Source organism: Ceratotherium simum, chromosome 3, assembly GCF_057802395.1.
Source record: "Ceratotherium simum simum isolate JZ-2026a chromosome 3, ASM5780239v1, whole genome shotgun sequence".
Classification (NCBI taxonomy): Eukaryota; Metazoa; Chordata; class Mammalia; order Perissodactyla; family Rhinocerotidae; genus Ceratotherium; species Ceratotherium simum.
In genome coordinates, this window is record NC_141902.1 from 57,902,164 (window position 1) to 57,925,112 (window position 22,949).

Sequence of the window (22,949 nt, forward strand, 5' to 3'; positions counted from 1 at the left end):
AGCCCAATAAATATTGGTTCACTGACTGACTTGCAGCCCACGGAGGTTGGCTGCTGAGACGCTCCCACCCAGGGGCAGTGTCATTTACTGTGAAAAGATGGACAGAACTAAGTGTGACAATTTCTTCTATTTCCAGAAATGAAGGACGAAGCAGGGAACAGGAAAGGATACATGAGAGCCTGTTAAGAGGAAAGCAAATGGTCCATCCATTTCCTGAAAGGCCTACCACAGTTTATCAAGCTGAAGAAATGAGTACTGTACTTGGAGTTACTTGGAGTCAGGAAGTCTGGGCTTTCAGCAGACACTTTCACAAATTTGCTGTGTGATGCAGAACTACTCACTTCCTCTCTCTAGGCTTCAGTTTCCTCTTCAGTAAAATGTAGTGGTTGGGCCAGACACATCCTAAAAGGCTAAGCCTATGATCACGACTGGAAACTCAAGGATTTGTCAAAGCCTTTCACTGCTCTCCTTCCTAGCAGGAGGGCAGTCCCCTACCCCCTACCATACTTCACTTCCTAGGAGCTCTCAGTGAGCCCCTGTTCCAGAACATTCGCTGCTGATTTATGTGACCAGCCACAGCCAAAAGCCCCGGACAGGCCCAGGGGCCCTGAACACAGTTCTCAGCCTCAGCTGCCCTCCAGAGGCTGGTATGAGGCAGAAAGCTGGTTTGCATGAGAACTGGGGACGCCCAGGAACTACAGGTCAACTGCAGAGCTTTCTTCAACCAGCTTCAAGGCCTCTCCATTTCTGCGTGGAAGCTTTTCTGAAACTGGCCTGGCTTTCTCTTCCTGAGGGGTCATTTTGCTCTGGATCCATCCACAGGATGAAGGCAGCTCCGCCCGCTCTCGCCAGATGCTGACAAGGGAAAGGATGCCTCCTTTCCCCCAGGCCCTTTCCTTTCTGCCCTTCTGACTATTTTCCCCATTCACCTTCCAAAACTTTCCCTCTCCTTCCTCCCCTTCCCACGTACTTTCTCAGTCTCGGTGCCTCACCCCAATCCTTTTTATTCTGGCTTCCAAGGGTCTTCTCCTGGGTTTTTGGTCAGCAGCACCATTCTTCTGGCCTGGAAAGCTGGGCCCAGATTTCTATGTCATTAAGGTTCCCTTACCATATTCAGTGAAGGGTCCAGGCAATCCATTTCTTTTTCCTCTCCTTTCTCCCTGTGGGTCCTTCTCCATCCACATCTTTAAAAAGCCCCCTGCCCCTATCTTGGCCATACTTGACAGGTGCATTAGTTTTCTAGGGCTGCCTTATCAAAGTAGCACGGACTGGTGGCTTACAGAACAGAAATTTATTTCCTCACAGTTCTGGAGGCCAGAAGTCTGAGATCGAGGTGTCAGCAGGGTTGGTTTCTTCTGAGGCCTCTCTCCTTAGCTCATCGATGGCTGTCTTCTCCCTGTCTCTACATGTGGTCTTTCTTCCATGTCTTAATCTCCTCTTCTTAGAAGGACACCAGTCATGTCGGATTAGGGCCCACCCCAATCACCTCATTTTAACTTAATTACCACTTTAACGACTCTATCTCCAAATGTAGGCATAGTCTGTGGTCCTGGGGGTTAGGTACTGGGGGCTCGGAGACACAACTCAGCCCATCCCAGCAGGGTGATGGTGGTGGAGGTAGACGGAGCACAAGCATTATATGCTGTATCTGAACTGATTTTCTTGGGCTGAAAACCTTTAGGGAAGGATGTAGATGATAGGTGCCCTGTAGTCCAGAGCGAGTGATTCAGGATGAGCTTCCGGGGTACTGTCCACTCAGCACTCCAACCCTGGGTGCTCCCCCAGAGTCATAGGCACCTGAGCTGGAGAAAAGCAGATGGGATAGCCCTAAAAGAAGCCAAGCATCAGGTAAACCAGAAGTTTAATAAAAATGAAGGAAATTACCATACAGTGGGCTGGCAATGGGCTGATATGTTGGTCAGCCTGACATGCTGACTCCATGTGAGTTCTGGGAGGTCACAGGATTGGTCCCTCACACCCCAAGATTCACTTTGCTCACTTGTCTTGTTCCCCTTGGGGAGGCCTCTGTCTTCCTGGTGTAATTTTGACCAGGCTGGTTCTGAGCTCCCTCATCCTGTGAGGACAGCTGCCTGAGTCCGACCTTCACCCATGATGATGATGTTCATAGACATCATTTCCTTATGTCCACACTCCCACCCTAGGTTCTGAGGCTGGCAGTCAGGTGAAAGCCTGAATAAGAGCTTTGCAAATGCCAGAGCCTCCTCTGTAGGAGATAGCCACATCTCCCAGGGTCTCCTGGCTCCCCTATAAATTCTTCTGCATCCTGTAGACCCACCTCTCTTGCAAAGTGTTCAGGAATGCAGAATGCCTGGGTGCTGGTGATGAGCGGGAACCAAGAGTCTGTACAGAAGGGGGCCCCACTGGTCCTGGGTCTCCCTGGTGACCACTGAGAGCCAGGCCAGTTAGGAGGTACTGCTTCTCCTCCGGGGGTGGACGGCTTTCCTCTTGGTGATGTCCTCCTCTGTGTCACTCTCACAATTCCTCTGGAAAAAAAAAAGAGGCTCAGGGCAGGAGAGTCATAAGATACCAGGAATGGGGTTGTGCTGGGCTACATGGGCTGATACACCTGGGCCACAGGCCTGCAAGCCAGGGAGGTAGATGTTGAGGAGAAGGCTGTTGCTCTGTCCAGAGACAGGGGGTGGGCGGCTGGGGGTGGGGAGGGACGCGAAATGGGGCCTTGAGGCCACATAATCAAGACCACTTGGATAGGTGATCTGTGGGCTGGTGGGTCTCATGAACTCAGCCCAGAGAGAATGGAGGCGGGGGACCCACAGGGACCTCCCCAAGCTCTGGTGGCCACCACTCCACACCCCCTCTTCTTTGACTGGCCTAGGCTGCACCTTTAGCAAGCCTTGCCATGCACTTTTTCCAGGGAAATGGCTTCTGTGCTCCATTTTTATGAATGGGGAGAAGAGTAAAGTACATTCCATGGCTAAACCAGAGCCAAGGCAGCCACCCTGGAGGTCATAGTGCCCTTTTACTCCAGGCCATGTCAATTCAATCAAATTATTAAAAGAAGTACTAATTCAGAAAGACTTAAGCGGGTTATAAAAAAAATCTGTTGTCAAACAATAATGTACAACAAAAATTTCACAATAAAGAAAAAAAATCTGTTGTCAGATGTTCAATTTTAATGCTTCCTAAACAAAAGGACCTATTATTATTATCTTAAAGGAAAGTCCCTTTGGGAAAACTGTATAACAGATGTCTGGGACCCGATCCTTTTCCACTTGTAGGGTGGACCATTGAGCCGCTGGTGCTGAGTGTTCGAGTAAAAAGAGGACTATTTTCAAATGTTTGCACAATGACAAAAATTAGGAAAAAAATTTACATTCTGTTCTATTACTCTCTGGTCCTCCGCCCCCAGAGGCCTGCATTATATCAATGCAACTCAGCCTGAAAGGCACGCCTGCTGCCCCCATGTGCCTTCCCTGGGCTTTCTCTCCTTCCCCTGGCCTAAGCCAGCTGGAAATCCAAGGTCAAGATCAACTTTAGCCAAACACATCCTGGACCAAGTCTGGCTATAATAACAAAAATAACTCAAGCTCTGCTGAACAGCAACTTTTTCACGTGAGTCAGAGCCAGACAATAAAAAAGTAAGCTGGGGGAAGTCTGCCTGTCATTAACAGGGATTCTCAGAGGGAGAGAGCCCAGGCCCCTTTTACAGCAGATGAGGAAAGTGGCCAGAAAAGGGACGTGGCTTGGCCAAAGGCACAAAGTTGTTTTAGGCCTCTGGAGCAATAAATCGTCAAGTCCTGGGCAAGAGCAAGAATCAACAAGAGCTCAGGCTGAAGAAAGAGCACCTCAGGACATGTGTGGGGGATGGAGAAGTGCAGGCGCTGGGCCAGGTCCCGGGATGCGGCCCCAACACTATGGGTCCTGAGGCTGCTCAGGGCTGACCACCCATTTGTCTCAGGCAACTGCCTTCCAGCCCCTTCCTGAGCAAGAGTCACCTTCTGTCCTGACCTGTGCCATCTCAGACACTCCTGGGGCCCTCACCACACGTAGTAAGCAGTGGGGAGCATTGGTCCAATAATCTCTACCAGTTGAAAAACTAACACTGCATCCGGAAGCACTGGCACTGCATTTTAAAGTCTACAGGAGGATTTCAAACAATAATGACTGCTAATATATATTGAACACCTATAATGCCAGGCTCTAAGAATATGTCATCATTTAATCCTCATGACTACCCTATGAGGCAGGAACTATTGTTAACCCCATTTTAAAAATGATAACATTTTGGCACAGAGAGGTTAAGTAATTTCCTCAAGGTCACACAGCTAGTAAGTGGCAGATGTGAATCCTGGCAGTCTAGCTCCAGAGGCCACACTCTTGACCAGTGTAGTATATTATAAGTCCCTCATTTTAAATGTACATAAAACAGTAACAAGCTAATCAAATATAAGATATCATCTAAATATTTTCATTACTATAATGGTAATTACATTACATTACATTAATGGTAATCTAAAGCAAAACAGAAATGGAAAACTATAAATCTCCCATTCTACTGCAGATCTTTGGATTGTCAGGAACAGATTTTGGACTGTCTGCGGTAGTCTCATTATCTAGAATCCTCAAGGTCCCCAGGAGACTCCAAGTCCTCAGGGAAAGGCTGGGGCAGTGGAGCAGCAGCAGTCCCTTTGAAGGCCCAGCAGGAAAGGACTCGAGATCCTCCAGAAGCTGCCCCATTGGCGTGCTCCCCTCCCAGCACCACCCCAGTGGTCTCTCTGAACACACGGCCTCCGCTGGTCACCCAGTGCAGAGGAGGACAGGACCAGCAGAACTGGCTGGAAACAGTTAAGACCCACCCGCTCCCCACACCCCTGAGATCCAGGCCACCCCAGAATTGCACCCGAGAGGAGGTCCCTGCGTTTACCCACCAGGTCCTCATCCGGCCTCAGGTGCACCTTCTTCATCAGGGAGCGGGTGAGGTGGTTACACAAGGAGACGATGCTGAAGGAGAGCTAAGGGAGGGAGAGAGAAGTGCCAGGTGAGAATGTGCACAGGGACCCTGGCGGGAACCAGGAAACCGCCTGGACCTCTGCCCCCACCCCTAAACCCCAACACACCTTCCACCGCCTGCGGACATACTGCTTCTTGAAGTTCTCCAGGTTGACCACAGATTCCCTGCGCACCAGGGCTTGCTGGTTGTCCACGGGCTGGAAGACAAACCAGAGCGAGGTGGCTGACGCCGGGCTTCCGACAGCAGCCATGCCGCTCTCCGCAGAAGCCCCGACCACACGAGGTCCTTAGCCTGACCCTGGCACCTCCCCGCCAGGCAGGGCATGAAGACGGACGCTGCACTGAGGGCCACGGTTACAGATGTCTCAGCTGTTCAGGAGATGCCCTTGGTGCCCCCGAGCTATTATTACCACAGCCAGACACACACGCCAGCTGGGCTCAGGCTCGGCCCCCCAAAGGGGAAGAGCGGGAGGAAGGGCCTGCAATCACGGATCACTTTGGAGAAGGGTCATTGTACAGCAGCCTAGGATGCCCATTGTGCTCTGGCCGGTTCTGGGCTTAGCTAAATGGATGCCTTGTTGGCAGACAGAGCAATTGTATTTCATTTAAAAACAAATTGAAGGAAATACGGGCTTCGAAGGGGATGGAGAGGAGATGAGATGTGTAGTTGCCTTTCAGTCTGGAAGTAAAGGCTCAGCTTAAGTCCTGACTTCTCCAAGAAGCCTGGCATGGCTTCTCTGAGCCTCAGTTTTCTCATCTGTAACATGGGGATAATAAATGACATTATGTCACAGGGTTATCTAGGATTAAATGAACATGCGTATGTAAAGTGCTTAACCTAGAGATGCTCAACAAATAGTAATAGATGATTGATAGCCTTCCTGCCTTCCCTAGTCTCTCTTTTTTTTTAATTCTGGTTTGTTTGTTTGTTTTGTGATGAAGATTAGCCCTGAGATAACATCCTTTGCCAATCCTCCTCTTTTTGCTGGGGAAGATTGGCCCTGGGCTAACATACGTGCCCATCTTCCTCTACTTTATATGGGATACTGCCACAGCATGGCTTGACAAGCGGTGCATCCGACTGAGCCTGGGATCCGAACTTGCAAACCCCGGGCTGCCGAGGTTAAGCGAACTTAAGTTAAGCAAACTTAACTGCTACACCACTGGGTGGGCCCCTTCCCTATTCTCTTTTTTAAAATTTATTTTATTTTATTTTAAAAATAGTTTTATTGAGGTATAATTGATATGCAAAAAAATCTGGACATATTCAATGTATATAATTTGATGAGTCCCTTCCCTCTTGAATTCCTTCCCTTTTATAAAACAAGGTTTTTCTAGATCAAGAGGCCAAGAGATGGGGGTTTCAGGGGTTCTATGAACCTTCTGAAATGGTTTGCAAATTTTAATGTGTAAACTTGTACTTGAATGTTCAGAGCAGCATTATTCATAATAGCCAAAAAGTGGAAACAACTGAAATGTGCATCAACTGATGAATGGATAAACAAAATGTGGTATATCCATACAATGGAATATTATTCAGGAGTATTATTCATAAAAAGGAATGAAGTACTAGATCATGCTACAACACAGAGGGACCTTGAAGACATTATAAGTGAAAGAAGCTAGACACAAAAGGCCACATACTGTGATTCTACTTACATAAAATGTTAAGAATAGGCAAATCCATAGAGGCAGAAAGTATTTGAGTACAGTAGCCCCCCCTTATGCGCAGGGGATATGTTCCAAGACCCCCAGTGGATGCCTGAAACTATGGATTGTACTGAACCCTATATATACTATGTTTTTTCCTATACATACATACCTATGATAAAGTTTAATCTATAAATTAGGCACAGAGATTAACAATAACTAATAATAAAATAGAACAATTATAGCAATATACTGTAATAAAAGTTACTGTGGATCTTAGCAACCTCAGCACATGATTTTTTTCTTTCCTTAAGTCAAGAACTTGCACCTTTTCACTTAAAGAAAGCACTTTACAGCTTCTCTTTGGCATATCCGAATTGCCAGCATCACTACTCTTGCTTTTTGGGGCCATTATTAAGTAAAATAAGGGTTATTTGAATACAAGCACTGCCATACCGGACAGTCATCTGATAACTGAGGCGGCTACTAAGTGACTAACAGGCAGGTAGCGTATACAGCGCGGATACGCTGGACAGAGGGATGATTCACGTCCTGGGTGGGACGGAGCAAGATTTCATCCTCTACTCAGAATGGTGCACAATTTAAAACTTATGAATTATTTATTTCTGGAGTTTTCCATTTAATATTTTCAGACCACGGGTAACCGAAATGGTGGAAAGCAAAACCACAGATAAGGGGTGACTACTGTAGTTGCCGGGACTGGAGAGAGGGGAGAATGGGGAATGACTACTAAAAGGTATGAAGTTTCTTTTGGGGATGATGAAATGTCCTGGAATTAGATAGTTGCACAACCTTGTGAATATACTAAAAACCATTGAATTGTACACTTTTAAATGGTGAATTTCATGGTATGTGAATTATATCTCAATAAAAAAATTAGTGTGTATGTACGAATACACATTCCTTCTGAGGAGAGTCGATAGCTTTCATTGATTCTCAAAGGTTTCGGTGACATCAAGAAAATGAACTGCCCAGGATGATCCATAAGGTCTCATCCAGCTCTCTTTGCCTCTCTGCCCTGACAGCCTCCTCACAGCAATGCCTCCTTCGGCACCTCAGTGAGTGCTGAGGGAGGTAGCTCATTGATGCCCGAGTGCTGCTCTTGTCTCCTAACCCCCACCTTGTTTATTTTTCATCATGGCACTAGGCACCAGGGGAAGCCAGTGCATATTGCTGGCCCACACTGCTCAGGACTTAAAATCTTCTAGCAGGAGGCCCTTTCCATATTCACCCAACCCCCATCCTCCTGGAAGGCCTCTGTGTATTTCTAAGCCCAATTCAAATGTGACCTCCTCCAAGACAACTTCCAAGAAACAATGTCTCTCTCCCCTACGTGATCAAAACACATGTGAGCTCCTTTATTATACACAGTATATCATCTACCTCGGTCAACTCTGCAGTGGAGTCGTCCCACTAGTGGAAAACAACTTGAGGACACAGAAAGAACTTTCTTCGTGTTTTTGTCAATGTCCCCTGCCCCACCTCTTAACAGTTGGGGTGCTTAATAGTTGTATGGTTAAATTGTTTCCCTGAGCTGCTGAAGAGACAAACTGGAATGAAATCCTACGACCTGGGACCTGCTCACTTTAGCCAATGAGAGCCCCAGGCACCTGGATCAGCAGCCATGACACCATGACTGGGTATCATGACACCATGATTCACCATGGCAGAGCCATGGGGAGTCCTGGTGGGGGGTGGGGGGCTCAGAAAGCGGAGGAGAGTACACACAACCTTGACAAGGAGAGGAGATGAGAAAGCCAGGGGTTAGTCACCCTCCCAAACTGGAACACAGTGGTTTGGGCCAAAGAGTGCAGGAGGAAAGAGAGGCAGGAAGAAGGAAGATGGAGAGGGAAGAGAAGAGAAAAGGATGAGGGTGCTGAGGGGACCATCAGGCCAAGCTCTCCCAGCTCCATCCTTAATAGCCTCTCACCTCCTCTGCCGCACCTGCAAGCACTGGGTCTAGGTCTCACCTGGAAGGGAGACGCAAAAGAGGGCAGAGCCTCCTTTTCCTGGTCTCAAAGCCTTCCAGCAGCTTCCCGGCACTCTTGATGGAACCCAGCAAGCTCACCGAGACCCCCAAGGCCTGTACCATCTGGGTCCTTCTCCAACCTGATTTCCTCCCTCTCTCCTTCCTGTCTCTGTGGCTCCCGTCACACGGGTCTGCTTGCTGGTCTAGGAACCCAAGGTCTCAGGGTCTCTGCCCTTGCTCCTTCATATATTCACTCTGTCACTTTGTTCAGGTGTTGGCTCAAATGTCACCTCCTCAGGGAGGCCTTCCTTGACCACTCTATATAAAACAGCTCCCAAACTGCCCCACACAACTCAATGTGCCTACATCCTACTTCTTCACAGCATGTGACACTACCTGACATTTTATTCTGTATTTATTTGTTTTTTGTTAGTCACCTTCTCCTGCACCTCCCAGCAACTGGTATCCCTTTCCAAGGTGATTTCCTGCCTTCTCAACACACAGACATGTCTACCTCTAACCTCACTAATGTCTGCAATTCACCTTTGAGCCCAACCCTTGCAGGGGATGCTTGCACTTCACTTGGAGGGTCTGATGAGGCAGGATCAGTAGACTCTGGGAGGGAAGGGGCCTCTTTTTATTCGCTTACTGACTGGCACCCCATAGCTGGAAAGAGATGCCTGGAAAGAGATGCCTGAACCCCATAGCTGAAAAGTCAACATGCAGGCCAGGGGAATCCCATTAATGAAAATCCCACCTTCCAACTGGCCCAGCAGTGCCAGCCACTGAGCAGAGAGGCCCAACTAAAACATCAGGTGGGACCATTCTCAGGGGCCATTAGTGGGAGATGACGCAGTTACTTCTAGGGCCCTGTCTATATGCTGCACACAACAGCATGAATCCCAAGGAGGAGGCCACCCAGGCTGTAAATCCGTCAGGCTGGCCCTTCCCAATCAATGGGCCTCCTTGGTTGCTAAGAGGCTCACCAAATGCTGATGCTGTTATCTAAGCCTTGCAAGTCAGAGAGATATAAATTCTGCAGCAAAATCTGCTCCCAGAAGGAATGTGGCATTAATACTTTTGATTAAATTGGGGGTGTGAGGGGGGATGGAGCTATGTTCTGCCTTTTCTCGACCCTTCCCTCTCTGCAAACAGCAGTGCCCACCTTCCAGCCTTGTGGTCCTTCAGCGATACCAGAGAGCTGGGGCAATTCTGACCAGGCTCCCAGAAGTGTGTTTGGTGTCTGGGGAAAATGTCAGGAAGGGAGACAAGGAGACAGAACACTGTGGCTGAAACCAGGTTTCGTTTGTGCAGATGCAAATGCCTTTGGAAAAGTCCAGTGGAGTGTGCTGGGTCAGACCCGACACCCACAGAGCAGGGAGATGAAGCAGCAGCCATCCTACCAGGCATAAAACAGGAACCCTGGCTTTACAGAAGAAGCGACCCAGAAGATTATTTTTCTAAATACCAGGCCTTCTGTAGAAACTGCAAACAGATGGCAACTTTTCAAGCTTCCATGTGTGCCATTTCTCCACTGGAAGCCAGGGACACCTGATCACCCCCTTCCCTCTCCTGCCCAGGTCTGTCATTCTGCCCCCCACCCATCTCCCTTAATCGAGTCTCTCTATAAGTGGCGCTTCTACCTCTCCCTTTTGCTGGCTGTTTTGCTGGCTGGAGCCCGGGCCCTGCTAGCCGTGCCTCCCTGTTCTGCCAGAAAGGAGCACATGAGGTTTACAGGTGCCTGAGTCTTTGCCTCCTTATAAATGGGTGGGAATTGCTACAGCACAGCTGTGTCCCTGCAGGTTGTCCCCTATGTCGAACAAGCCAACGGGAAGAGGTGGGAATGCCCCTTCCCTTGCCTGACCTGGTCGCACATTTCCAGATTAGGTCTCACCACAGATACACTCTCTCTTTTCATTCTCTTCTCTAGGAACTTCAGTTTTCAGACCAATTTTTCATCCCCAGGAAAATCTTCAAAAGCTTTCCCTCCTGTACTGTTACAAAAGACAAGAGACTTGAGAAACAACAACTCAAATGCCTGTGTCGACTGTGTTTGGATCCTGATTTGAATAAACCAAATGAGACAGGCCACCCTTGAGAAAAGTGGGGACATGTGAATATGGAATGCATATCTATATATTAAGGAATTATTCTTGATTTAGCAGGTGTGATAAATGACACAGTGATAATATTAAAAAGAAAGTCCTTATCAGAGATTCATGCTGAAGAATTTATGAGTTAAGTAAGTCTGAAGTTTGCTTTAAAATACTCCAGAAAAAGTAGTGGTGGAGTTGAAGGATAGAGGACTGGCCACGACTTGTTGCTTTTGAAGCTGGGTAACAGGTATGTGGAAGTTATTCCACTACACCATTCTTGACACTTTTGTGCAAGTTTTGAAAACTTCCCATAACAAAAAGTTACAAACTCTCCCTCTTTTTTTTTTCCTGAGGAAGTTTCGCCCTAAGGTAACATCCCCAATCCTCCTCTTTTTTTTTTTTTTTCCCGCTTGAGGAAGATTAGCCCTGAGCTAACTTCTGTGCTAATCTTCCTTTATTTTGTATGTTGGACACCTCCACAGCGTGGCTGGTGAATGGAGTGGGTCCGTGCCCCGGGATCCGAACCCACGAACCCAGGCTGCTGAAGCGGAGCGCACAGAACTTGAACCACTCGGCCACGGGGCAGGGCCCCTCTCTCTCTTTTTAATCTCTGTAATCTCCTTCTCTTTAATCTCCATGTAACAGTTTCAGGTTCCTGACCCCAATCTAGGCTCACCCTCATCCTCCAAATTCCACTTGGCACCTTCTCCAGAAGGTTACAGCTTGGAAAGGGGCTATCGGTAGTGGGGAAACCTTCCCTGAGAAGGCTTCTGCTCTCTGCTGTCCCCTCACCCTCTCTCAATCAGAGTTCATCTCTCTCCTCTTTTCTGGAATATTAGGTACCTCTATTTTATCACTCACCAGACCTTTCCTATCTCCCAGTTGGTTGGGTCCCCATCTGTCTTAGACACTGAGTCTTTTATTCAGGGATTGTCTTGTCCTTATCTGTCACCTCCCTACAGAGGCAGAGCACAATCAGTGTTTGTTCAACTGAACCGGCCCCCTCTGCTCCTCGAATATGCCTACTGCTGGGTCACCTCTCCAGGGCAAAGAATCTTCTCACGGGCCAAGAGTTTCACAGACAAAGGAGAAAAGGCCATTCAGTTCCACAGACATTTACAGAGGCCAACAGTGGGGGTGGTAGCTGGACACACAGCCACCACATGGGCCAACTGCGCTGTGTGATGGACTGAGGTGGGAAGCCACCATCTTCATAATCACCTGCGGGGGAGGGTGGGCTGTAGGAGGGGGGCTCATGGAGGAGACTCTGGCTTCTCTTGTCATTATTACTCTGCCCCATTCCTTTACTGCCAGCCTCCTGCATCTGTAGAATTATGGCGTACCACACCATGGTACCATGCAAAGCCGGGTAACCATGTGCCATGTGCATCCGCCTCAGAGCAGAGACAGGCTGCTGCCTTCTCCAACCGCTGGCTCTCTAGCTTCCTTGGGAATCGTTATTCAGGAAGATGTCATACACTTACCCTCCCCTCCCCAACAGCCCAGGCTGGCATTTGCACAGAGGCTGACCTTTCATTCACAGCCTGGTGAATGAAAAATCCTCCATGACCACAGAGGGGCCTGCCCACAGAGCAGTGTCCCCCAGGCCTTTCTCTCTCTAGGTGCCAGTGAAATATTCCACTTCTGATACCCCATCCCACCATCATCAGCCCCGCCCTGCACTTGACACCACTGTTAAAATGCCAGCTGTGGGCATGTGGTGAAGAGCTAAGCAGGTCCTCTGGCTGAGCATTCCACAGGCCTCCTTGGGCTCCCCTCGGCAACAGGTTCTGGAGTTGGACTAGCTGGGTCACAGAGGAAGGTAACAGTCTTCTCTGATTTCCCTGAAAGACTTGGGGACATTTCTCAGTTCACTTCAACTTTTCTTTGGAAGGTCTTAGTACAGAAAAGGGTCTGTTTATAAAACATCTAAATGACAAGTAATTACCAGCAACAACATGAACACAAAGGGGACAATTCCACTACTGTAAAGAAAACCACGTTTGTTTCTGACCCAGCCCTGAGGTTGACTAGCTGGGTGACTTTAGACAAGTCCTGTCCCGTAAAATGCTGTAAGATGAGGGTGTCCGCTGGTTCTCCTCTGAGGACTCTCCTTAGCACAGACAGTGTATGGCTCATGCCATGATCATACAATAACCGCTTCTCCCTCCCTTTTCCCAGTCTCCCTAATTCAAATCATTGTCAGCATCTTACTCCTTTACTGCATTTTATTTTGACCTTCACAAGAAAGTTTGCCCTGAGTTGCTCAATCAGGGGCTTCCTTTCCTTAGGAAACCTGGCTGTATGGAGGTCACGATCTGCTGACATGGCCAAAGGGACCTTTAACATTTGCAGTGTCTTATGACAAATGGGTACATCACACCCCATGTGTGTGGCAGGTAAGTCCTTGGGGGGACTGTAGATGGGTCATTTGTACTAATTCTCCCAGGCAGGCATGAAAAACAGGGCTTTGCCATCTTCCATTGATTCCAAGGTGCACATTTTTGGATCTCTGAAATTGGGACACATCTCCCAATCAATGCAGTCCTATCATTACTGTGGGTCTGAAGTGAAGGCAGTTGCTCTGGGAGATGACCACACTGCTTCTGCAGCCATCAGGGCCACACAGCCTCAGACGGTTTGACATTAGATTCTCTGCTTGAGGTTCTTTTGGATCACATTGGTTGTGCAAATTCAGAAAGGAGCTACCACTGGCCTGGGGCTCCTACTCTCAGGGGAGGATTTTTCATCCTTCCATTAGTGTCAAGGTTGAGACACGTGTTTCCTTGCTTTCCCTCTCTGCTTGTGGCTTTATTTCTCATTTACCCTCTCAGTGAGTGTGTCCTAGCTTTGTGTGTGGGGTCTCCTATTGGACTTCCCACCTTGGGCTTTTATTCTTTCTTATTTTTGGTACATAAAATGATGCATTTTATAATTATGGTTTCTTATATTTGAGGAAAAAAGTTTCTCTTACAAATATTATATATGATATTTGAAATGATCCAGCAAACTAACAGAAAAGGAGATAGCACTTTGAACAAATGGTTTCATAGGATCAAAATCTCATATCTCATCCTAAACCACTTACTGTCTGTGCTAAATGGGCATCTTCCCCCCCAGCACCTCAGGGTGTGGACTAGCCCGGCACCCATCATGGCTCCCCATGACTCTTGGGATAAAGGCAGAGCTCTTTAATATGGCAAAGCCCTGCTGGTCCTGCATCCTCTCCATTCACGTCTACACCATACTCTTATTCTCTCCTCTCCAGCTCTCCTTCTGTCCCGAATTTTCAGCCTTCCATGGGCCCTCCCACCACAGAGCCCTGGCATGACAGTTCTGTTGGGATCACTTCTTTCTCCCTACTTTGCTTAGCTGTTCTCAGCTCCAGTGTCTCAGGGATGCCTTCCCCGACAAAGTCAGACGCCCACTGCAGGCTCTTGCAGTGCTTCTCTTTCATAGCATATCTCCCAGCAGCAGTTCTACATTTGTAGAATGTTCTTGATTAATGTTGGAATCCTTCACTGGACTGCAAACTCCACGAAGGCAGGAAACATGCTTTTTTTCACTCAACATTGTATCCCCAGTGCCAAGACGAATGCCTGACAGTTGGTAGCTGCTCAAAAATTATTTGTGAATGGCTGGATGGATGAATCTGGGTATAACCAGCCCTATCAGCAGAGAATAAACTCTTGGAGCTTGGGGCAGTTAGGGGAAGCAGAAAGAGCAACCAACTCATCATCAGAAAGCTTCTATTTTTGCCACTATTGTGACTTTGGGCAAATCATATCCTCTCTGTTTCCTCATCTCCAAATTGGGAATAACATTGACCCTGCCTATCTGATAAGGGTATTTTATGAGGCTGTGAAGGCACTTTGAAACTATATAATCTGTTCCCTGACCCCAAGCTTCTAGCACAGCGCTGGGCCCACACTCCATGCTCTGTCTATATGAGTTGGTTGACGGGCCCCACCTCCAGGAAAAGGGAGATGAAATCATACAGTCCTTGGGGAGGTGTGCTCAAAGCTTGGGGTCAAGAAGGGACCACTGAGCCTTGTGCTTCCCGATCTTAATGTCCACCCTCTTCAAAAACTCTCATGGAGAGCACGGAGTGTGGCCCAGGGCCCTAGGTTCACAAGAAAAGGAACCTTCTTGTTGAGTCCCTTTGGTCTTCATTCTCAACACAAAGTTGGGGCCCTTAGCCAGAGGGGGGAAAGGCGGAGAAGGGTGAGGCGCTGTGCCTTCCCTCCTGCTCTGCAGGGACGGGGCTGGATAGGGACAATGAACTGCTTCTTCTAGGACACACTTCTTGGGACAATTGTCTAAAAGTATGAGGCATTTCACTTATAGCTGGCAGAATACATGAAGTTGCTTACTTTTCCTCTGGGATCTGACCTTTAATATTCAGGGGGTTTTTTACAGCAAAGCCTCACCATTTCATCCCATATACCTACCTTAGAGTTTGGCATCCTGGGTTTCTGTTTCATCTGCATCAACTAGCTATGAATGACCCTGAGTAAGTCATTTTCCCTCTCTGAGTCAATTTCCTCATCAGTTACATGGAAATAACAGTTACAACAATAATAATACCACCCACCTTCCTCTCTGAGTTCATTTAAGGATCATATGAGGTCAAAGACATAAGTGCTTCGTAAGGGAAAAGTCAGTGCAAAAGAAAGGTAATATTTTCTCTGTGTGTTTTAAATACCTGCTTCTGCAGCAGGAAAGCAGCAAGCTGACTTACTGTTATCCCTAGTTAACTCGAATATTACCCAAGACTTGCAAGCCGTAAGGCATGTAGGTGGGGAGTGAGATGTGAACAAATCCATTAGCACAAATCAGTGATCAAGCGTCTCCCCAGGGCCAGCCATCTTCCATCTGGAGAAGGGTACACTGAGGGGTATTCATTCTCAATGGTTTTAACAGCTTGGCTGCTCTGCCAGCACTCTCCCAGAAAACCAGGTTGGTGAGAGGAGGTGCAGGATGAATAATTAGCTAACACCCTGTGATTCTGGATTCTGTGAAGGGGGTGGAAAGCTATGCTACAGACACACACCCCTGCCGGATAATTCTAGCTGATGCCCCGGCACGGCAGTTGGGAACATGCTTCTGCAAACCACCCAGGCGGCATTACTGTCTGGATTCTGGTGCTCAGAGCTTCAAGCCGGCCAAGAATTCCTCGCTGCAGGATCTGTTGAACAGCTCCACTAGAGACTCAGTGGTGTCCTGGTGGAACATGGAGCCCATGCTATCTGTGCTCCCGCTCTCCAACTGGAAGCTGCCCATCAGTTCCTGGATCCACTGTAGGTCTGCCGAGAGCTCTTGCCTCAGAGCCTCAAACTGCGCCTGCAGATGGTCCAATTTCCTGGCCAAGCTCCCGAGGCTGGACGCTGTGGCCCGGATGTCTTCTCGAAGGAGCTTCTTCAAGGACTCCACTTTGCGGAACTCATACCTGAGCTGGGACAGGTCTTGCCGGGCACTCTCACTCTCCTCTCGGTACCAAGCCTCCTTCTCATTGTAGATAGAGACCAGGGTCTCCACATCGTCCTGGATGGTATCATGGGCCTCTGCCAGGGCACGGCATCCCTGGTCCACCTGAGCCACGTCCTCTACCACGCGAGCAAAACGCTCGAAGTTGACGTAGGTGTTGTTGGGGGGCATGCTTGAGTGGCATTTGAGGGTGTACTCCCTCAGGCGCTTGGTCTTCAGCTGGGCAGGCTCTGTCTTCCACTGTTCTGGGGTTCTGACTTCTCCTTTGGACTGGTAGGTGTTTAGAAAGAAGAGTCAGAGTTAATTTGACACCTGCTCCAAAGGGCAGTCCGAGGTGCAGGTGGAAGGCACACGAGCAGCCTCTTTGGCATTCACTGCATGCGTCAGGCCATAGGGAGGACCAGCGTGGGATGAGCACCCCTACAGACCGTAAGAAAGCTGGCGGAGCACAGGGGTGCCACCTGCATGCTCACTTCAGGGCAGGCTGGTCCACGGCCATTAGAGAGGGTCTCCATATGCATAGCATTTAGGGGTGCTTGCACAACAAGCAGGCTACAGCCGGGACTCTGCAGGCATCCACTCAAGGGCTGGGGCACACTAGGCACGGCTGACACAGGGAGGCTGAGGGGCCTCTCTCCTTCAGGGCCAGTCGGCGCCCTGGGCCTCAACAACACTGGGCATGCTGAGCAGAGAGGCAGCCCAAGAGACTCCCCAACTCAGTGCTCTGGGCCCACCCCAAACCTGGCCTTGGCCATCCCCATCCTTCTATGAGCAGACGAATCTGACCTTCTCCTGAGGGCTGCAGCCCTCCCTGCTCTCCCTCTCCCATAGGGCTCTACCCCTTCTCATCTGCACCCTCGCATCATCCTCGTCGGCCCCCTCATTAACAATCCAGGTGAACGGGAAGTCTGGTGACGTCCCTGGGCATGCACATCTCGTCAGTCAGTGGAACTAGGGCCAGAATCCCCGTGCCCTGATCCCCCCACGCCAAAGTGCTTTTCACCAGCACTTTGCTGTATGTGACTAGACTGCAAGACTCTCTGAAAAACCAGCCACTGGAAGCCCGATTACGAAGTGAAGCAGATTAGGCAGGGATTCATCTTTGTGCCCTTACCGTCCCCAGAGGGGACAGAACTGCCCTGAGAGTAGTTGCCTCTCCTCCCTACCAGGCCTCCATCTTAGAGCCCCATTCCCTGAGGTCTCGAGGTGCCTGCGGAAGCTGGGTGACTGGTTTGAGTGTCATCCTTTACTCAGAGCCCCAAAAATCAGGAAGATGGAGCCCTGGTTACGAAGTCGAGGTTTTCCACTGTCATGGATCTCTCTCTACCACTGGGGAGTCCTGATTTCTGCTTTGGGAATGATGCTGACATGTCCTCCAACAGGGAACACTTTGTAAGATGGCCTCAAAGAAAAAGGGTTTCAAGGTTTGTGATGGTTTCATTTCACAAGTCACCTCAACTTGCGAAACAGAAACTTAAACCTAATAACCTTCGGAGCCCCCAACTAGCTTTCATCTGTGCCCGAGGGTCAGTGTTTCAAGCAAAGGCCTTTCCGTGGTCCCTCTGCATCTGGCCACGCCAGCCAGCCCTGGTGACAGAGCAGGGACCTGCCTGTCCCAGGGACTCATCACTGTCCTTACCATGATCCAGGGGTGTCTGAGAGCCTCTTCGATTGTGAGCCGTTTCCTGCAACAAGGATCAGAAAATAGTGATCTATGAGGACAGAAGCTGAGAGCACCAGTCTCTATCCTTACTCTTTTTCAAAACTGCATTTTGGCATTTTTTGACCACTGCCATCAAACCAGAATAATGGGGGATGCAGAGACAGATGGGGAACTGACTGAATTCCCTGCATTCCAGAGAAAGCGATCCAGGCAGACCCCTCGATAGATTGACATTACATAACCTTTCATCTTTGGTCCCAAAGTTGAAGGGCCTAATGCCACACTATAGGAGAGTCCTAAGTGCTCTTCTGAGCTTCTAGTTCTACATTGCTAAACCTTCGGTCTCTGTTTTTCTGTTTGCCTCCCAGATCCCTTCTCTGGCCTTCCCTGCTCTGTTCCCAGGTAGGGTGATCCTACCTAGCACTGCCTTTAGACAAGGAAATCAGGCCTCTGCATTTTAGAGGACCTCACTCTGGCCCTCTCTGAAGTCTGTGGGACCAAGAGGACATGGCCTTCTAGAGTGTGTGGACCTTACCCCTGCCCCATCTAGGCCATGCTCTGGGCACCCAGCACCCTACAATTCCTTGCTCATCTCCTGCTTTGACCCCACAGCCACAGGGCTCACCTTGGGCCCTAAAGAAGGGGTAGAATTAGCATGTCTCCTATTCTCTCACTTACTGACCCCTCTGAGCCCACCTCCCCTGACTCCCACCTGAATTGGCTTGAAAACTATGCCTTTTTCAAATTCTAGTTCCAGGTGCCTTTGGGACCGACTGTACAAGATAATGAGCCCTGGAGAAACCCAAGCTGACTTCCAAACACACACGTGCACACACGTGCGCACGCTCACACACACACACACAGAGTTATTTGTACTTCAGCAGGAAAAGAAAGCAGAAAGACTTGAGCAAACAAGACAAATGCCAAGTCTCAGCCAGTCTACACTTCTCAGCACCTGCCCAGATTAGACCACAATGGTGTGGATGACAGCCGGTGGCAAAGTGGGGACAGACTGACAAGTCTTTGGGAGAGGCAATAGGAGTCAGTCCCTGAGAAGCCCGTGCCTTTCTCTGTCCTCTTACCGGGTCTCTTTAACTAGAAGCTTCCGAATGAAGTCCTTGGCCAGCTCGCTGGTCTGGCTGAAGAATTCCTCATCAAAGTCATAACTCACTGCTGTGATATTTGCCAGCGTTTCCTGCTTCGTGTCTCCCAGGAAAGGGGACGCTCCACTTAGGCTGAGCACACAGAGAGGGAACATGTGACAGTAGGAAAGAAGATGGAAGGGGGTGATGGACACAGGGACCCCCTAACTCATACTGTTACATGGGGATGGGGCTCCCCATGCTCCCAGCAACACTGCCTGTCCCCTCTGGGCAGCCAGTCAGCAGCCTTTTCAATTGAGTCCAATTCAATACACTTCATGGAGCTCCTACTAAGTGCTTGACAGAGAGAAACTGTGTCTTCAGGGGACTCAAAAGAGGAAGAGAGAGAAACACAGGGACATGGCTCCTCATAATCCCCAGTGGAACAAAGCAGAATATAATAGAAGGCCAGACAAAGGGCTGGAGGAGCACAGGACAGAGGGGAGGTCCAGTGCAGGCTTCAGGGGAGGGTTGACATTTGCATCAGTTGTGTCTTGAAGAATGAAGAGGTTGTCAGCAGTCAGAGAAGGAGATGGAAGGTCTTCAAGGCTAAGGGAGCAGCTTGAGCTCCCTGAGAGGTGTGAGGGAGAGGTGTGAAAGTAGATGGGCCATTAGGGACTAGAAGGGTGTGTGAGGTTCCCCTGCAGGTTTTGTCACGGATGTGTCATCAAATAGTGACTCCTGAATCTGTCTCCTGACTCATATTCCAGCTGCTTATGGGACACCTCAACCCAGATGTGCCACTGTCCCAGAAGTCACTGTGCCCAAACCTCCCTCCATGCACTCCCTGCCTTGATTAATGTCACTTCACAAATGCACCCAAGCTGGAAACACAGCAGCAACCTCTGACTCTTCCTTCCGTTCCCTCACCACATCTAACTGGCCAAAAAGTCTTGTTGATTCCATTTACTAAATACCTCTTAAAGGTCATCACTAAACCCACTGACACTTTCTTAGCATAGTAGCAGCAAGGTGCACTGGGAAAAATTTGATATTTCAATCCTGGGTTTGAATCCCAGCTCTGCTACTCATGTGTGAACCTAGGTGAGTTACTCAGCCTCTCTGAGCTTTGGTTTCCTCATCTGTAAAATGAAGAAAATAAAAGTCTCCACCTCACATGATTATTGTGAAGAATAAATACATATAAAATGTTCCATGCAATCCTGGCCCACACTAAGAGCTCTGGAATTGATGGCCATTATTATTGTCATTGTTAGAACACAAAGAACCTTCTATGACTCCCCATTTTCTACAAGATCATGTCTAAACTCCTAAGCAAGGCATCAGAAGTTGGTCCCTACCACACGCTCAGTACATTTCACCACACTTAACATGCTCACTGTTCCCTTACTCAGCAGGACAGCTCTTCCCTCCTCTTCCACCTGGAGTATTAACCTCATTCTGTATACCCCAGTTCAAATCTTTCTCTCTCTCTCTCTCTCTCTCTCTCTCTCTCTCTCTCTCTCTCTCTCTCACTAACCTTCCACAGCCCCAGCAAACCAGTGGCTCTCCCATCTGTGTCCAGCATAACTTCCAGCATAACCTTGGTCCTACCAGGTGAGAGTTACCTATCTGGTGTCTCCCTCTGACACAGAAAGCTCCAGACAAGCAGGGCAGACTCTCCCTCATGTCAGTATCCCAAGTGCCTGGCACAGTACCCGCCATGGAGCAGGCACTCAATAAACTGCGAGCTACAAGAAGATGTGTACCCTGTAAACACAGGAATTCCTTAATATTTCAATATGGAAACCAGAGTTCTGAAGAAATCAAAGTTTCAAGAGCCAATATCTGAATATTCTGGCTCTGATCTGAAACTACATAGCAGTACATCAAATTCTCTTTCTTTGCATCAAATTGCTCTGGGGCTTTTTACAAATACTGATGCCCAGACCCCACCCCTAGTGACTCTGATTTAATAGATCTGGGGTGGGGCCTGGGGCATAGTAGGTATTAAAAGTTCTAACGTGCAGCTAGGGTTGAGACCCTCTGCTGCAGTTTGTTGGGGGGCGGGGGAGTCCACCACATTATACAGTACTCCCAGTCCAAGTTCCGTTGGAAGGCTCAGAGAACTGGTTTATGGGGTGTTGAGAGAATGATCCCCTCAGCTGTTCAACTCTGGTGTCCCCTGTCTTCTCTGACTGTGGGCTGACTCTTACTCAGTGTGCCATCAAAACAGCATTTTCCAGAGAAGTCAAGAATACAATCCCATTTACAATCACAACAAAAAGAATAAAATATCTAGGAATAAATTTAACCAAGGAAGTGAAAGACCTATACACTGGAAACTATAAGACATTATTGAAAGAAATTGAAGAAGACATAAAGAAATGGAAAGATATTCTATGCTCATGGATTGGAAGAATAAACATAGTTAAAATGTCCATACTTCCTAAAGCAATCTATAGATTCAGTGCAATCCCAATCAGAATCCCAATGACATTCTTCATGGAAATAGAACAACGAATCCTAAAATTTATATAGAACAACAAAAGACCCCACTTAGCCAAAGCAATCCTGAGAAAAAAGAACAAAGCTGGACGTATCATAATACCTAACTTCAAAATATACTACAAAGCTATAGTAATCAAAACAGCATGGTACTGGCAGAAAAACACACACACATCAATGGAACAGAATTGAAAGTCCAGTAATAAAACCACGTATCTATGGACAGCTAATCTTCGACAAAGGAGCTAAGAACACACAATGGAGAAAGGAAAGTGTCTTCAACAAATGGTGTTGGGAAAACTGGACAGCCAAGTGCAAAAGAATGAAAGTAGACCATTATCTTACACCATACACAAAAATTAACTCAAAATGGATTAAAGATTTGAATGTAAGACCTGAAACCATAAAACTCCTAGAAGAAAATGTAGGCAGTATATTCCTTGACAATGGTCTTAGCAGTATCTTTTTGAATACCATGTCTACTCAGGCAAAGGAAACAAAAGAAAAAATAAACAAATGGGACTACATCAGACTAAAAAGCTTCTGCAAGGCAACAAAGGAAACCATGAACAAAACGAAAAGACAACCCATCAACTGGGAGAATGTGTTTGTAAATCGTACACCTGACAAGTAGTTAATTTCCAAAATATATAAAGAACTCATACAACTCAACAACAAAAAAACAAACAACCCGATCAAAAAATGGGCAGATGAACAGACATTTTTCCAAAGATATACAGATGGCCAACAGGTACACGAAAAGATGCTCAACATCACTAATTACTAGGGAGATACAAATCAAAACTACAATGAGATATCACCTTACACCTGTCAGAATGGCTATAATTAACAAGATGAGAAATAACAAACATTGGAGAGAATGTGGAGAAAAGGGAACCCTCATACACTGCTGGTGGGAATGCAAACTGGTGCAGCCACTATGGAAAACAGCATGGAGACTTCTCAAAAAATTAAAAATAAAAATATCATATGATCCACCTATGCCACTACTGAGTATTTATCCAAAGAATGTGAAATTAACAATTCAAAGAGATTTATGCACCTCTATGTTCCTTGCAGCATTATTCACAATAGCCAAGATGTGGAAGCAACCCAAATGCCCATCAGCAGATGAATGGATAAAGAAGATGTGGTATATATACACAACAGGATACTACTCAGCCATAAAAAAAGACTAAATTGTGCCATTTGCAATAACATGGATGGACCTTGAGGGTATTATGTTAAGCGAAATAAGCCAGACAGAGAATGACAACCATCGTATGATTTCACTCGTATGTGGGAGATAAACACATGGATAAGGAGAACAGATTAGTGGTTACCAGAGGGGAAGGGGGTTGGAGGAGGGCCAAAGGGGTAAAGGGGCATGTATGTTTGTTTGGTGACGGATAAAACCTAGACTATTGGTGGTGAAGATGATGCAGTCTATACAGAAACTGACATATAATAATGTACACTTGAAA

General features: G+C 47.8%; 1 protein-coding gene across 2 annotated transcripts in view; it reads right to left on the reverse strand.

Moving 5' to 3' along the window:
* Positions 1–2,332: 2,332 nt before the first annotated feature.
* DAPK2 (death associated protein kinase 2) overlaps positions 2,333–22,949 on the reverse strand; it is a 113,555-nt gene continuing 92,938 nt past the window's right edge. Inside the window, exons 7-11 of one of the 2 annotated variants that reach the window (XM_004421672.3) lie at positions 18,958–19,110; positions 17,852–17,897; positions 5,097–5,186; positions 4,908–4,991; positions 2,333–2,504 (exon numbers count right to left, since the gene is read on the reverse strand). In XM_004421672.3, coding sequence (XP_004421729.1) covers positions 2,424–2,504; positions 4,908–4,991; positions 5,097–5,186; positions 17,852–17,897; positions 18,958–19,110 — 454 coding nt within the window. In that variant the 3' untranslated portion in view covers positions 2,333–2,423. Of the gene's footprint in view, positions 2,505–4,907; positions 4,992–5,096; positions 5,187–15,873; positions 16,483–17,851; positions 17,898–18,957; positions 19,111–22,949 lie in introns of those variants that run through there. The other variant, XM_087429130.1, reaches the window with a different exon arrangement.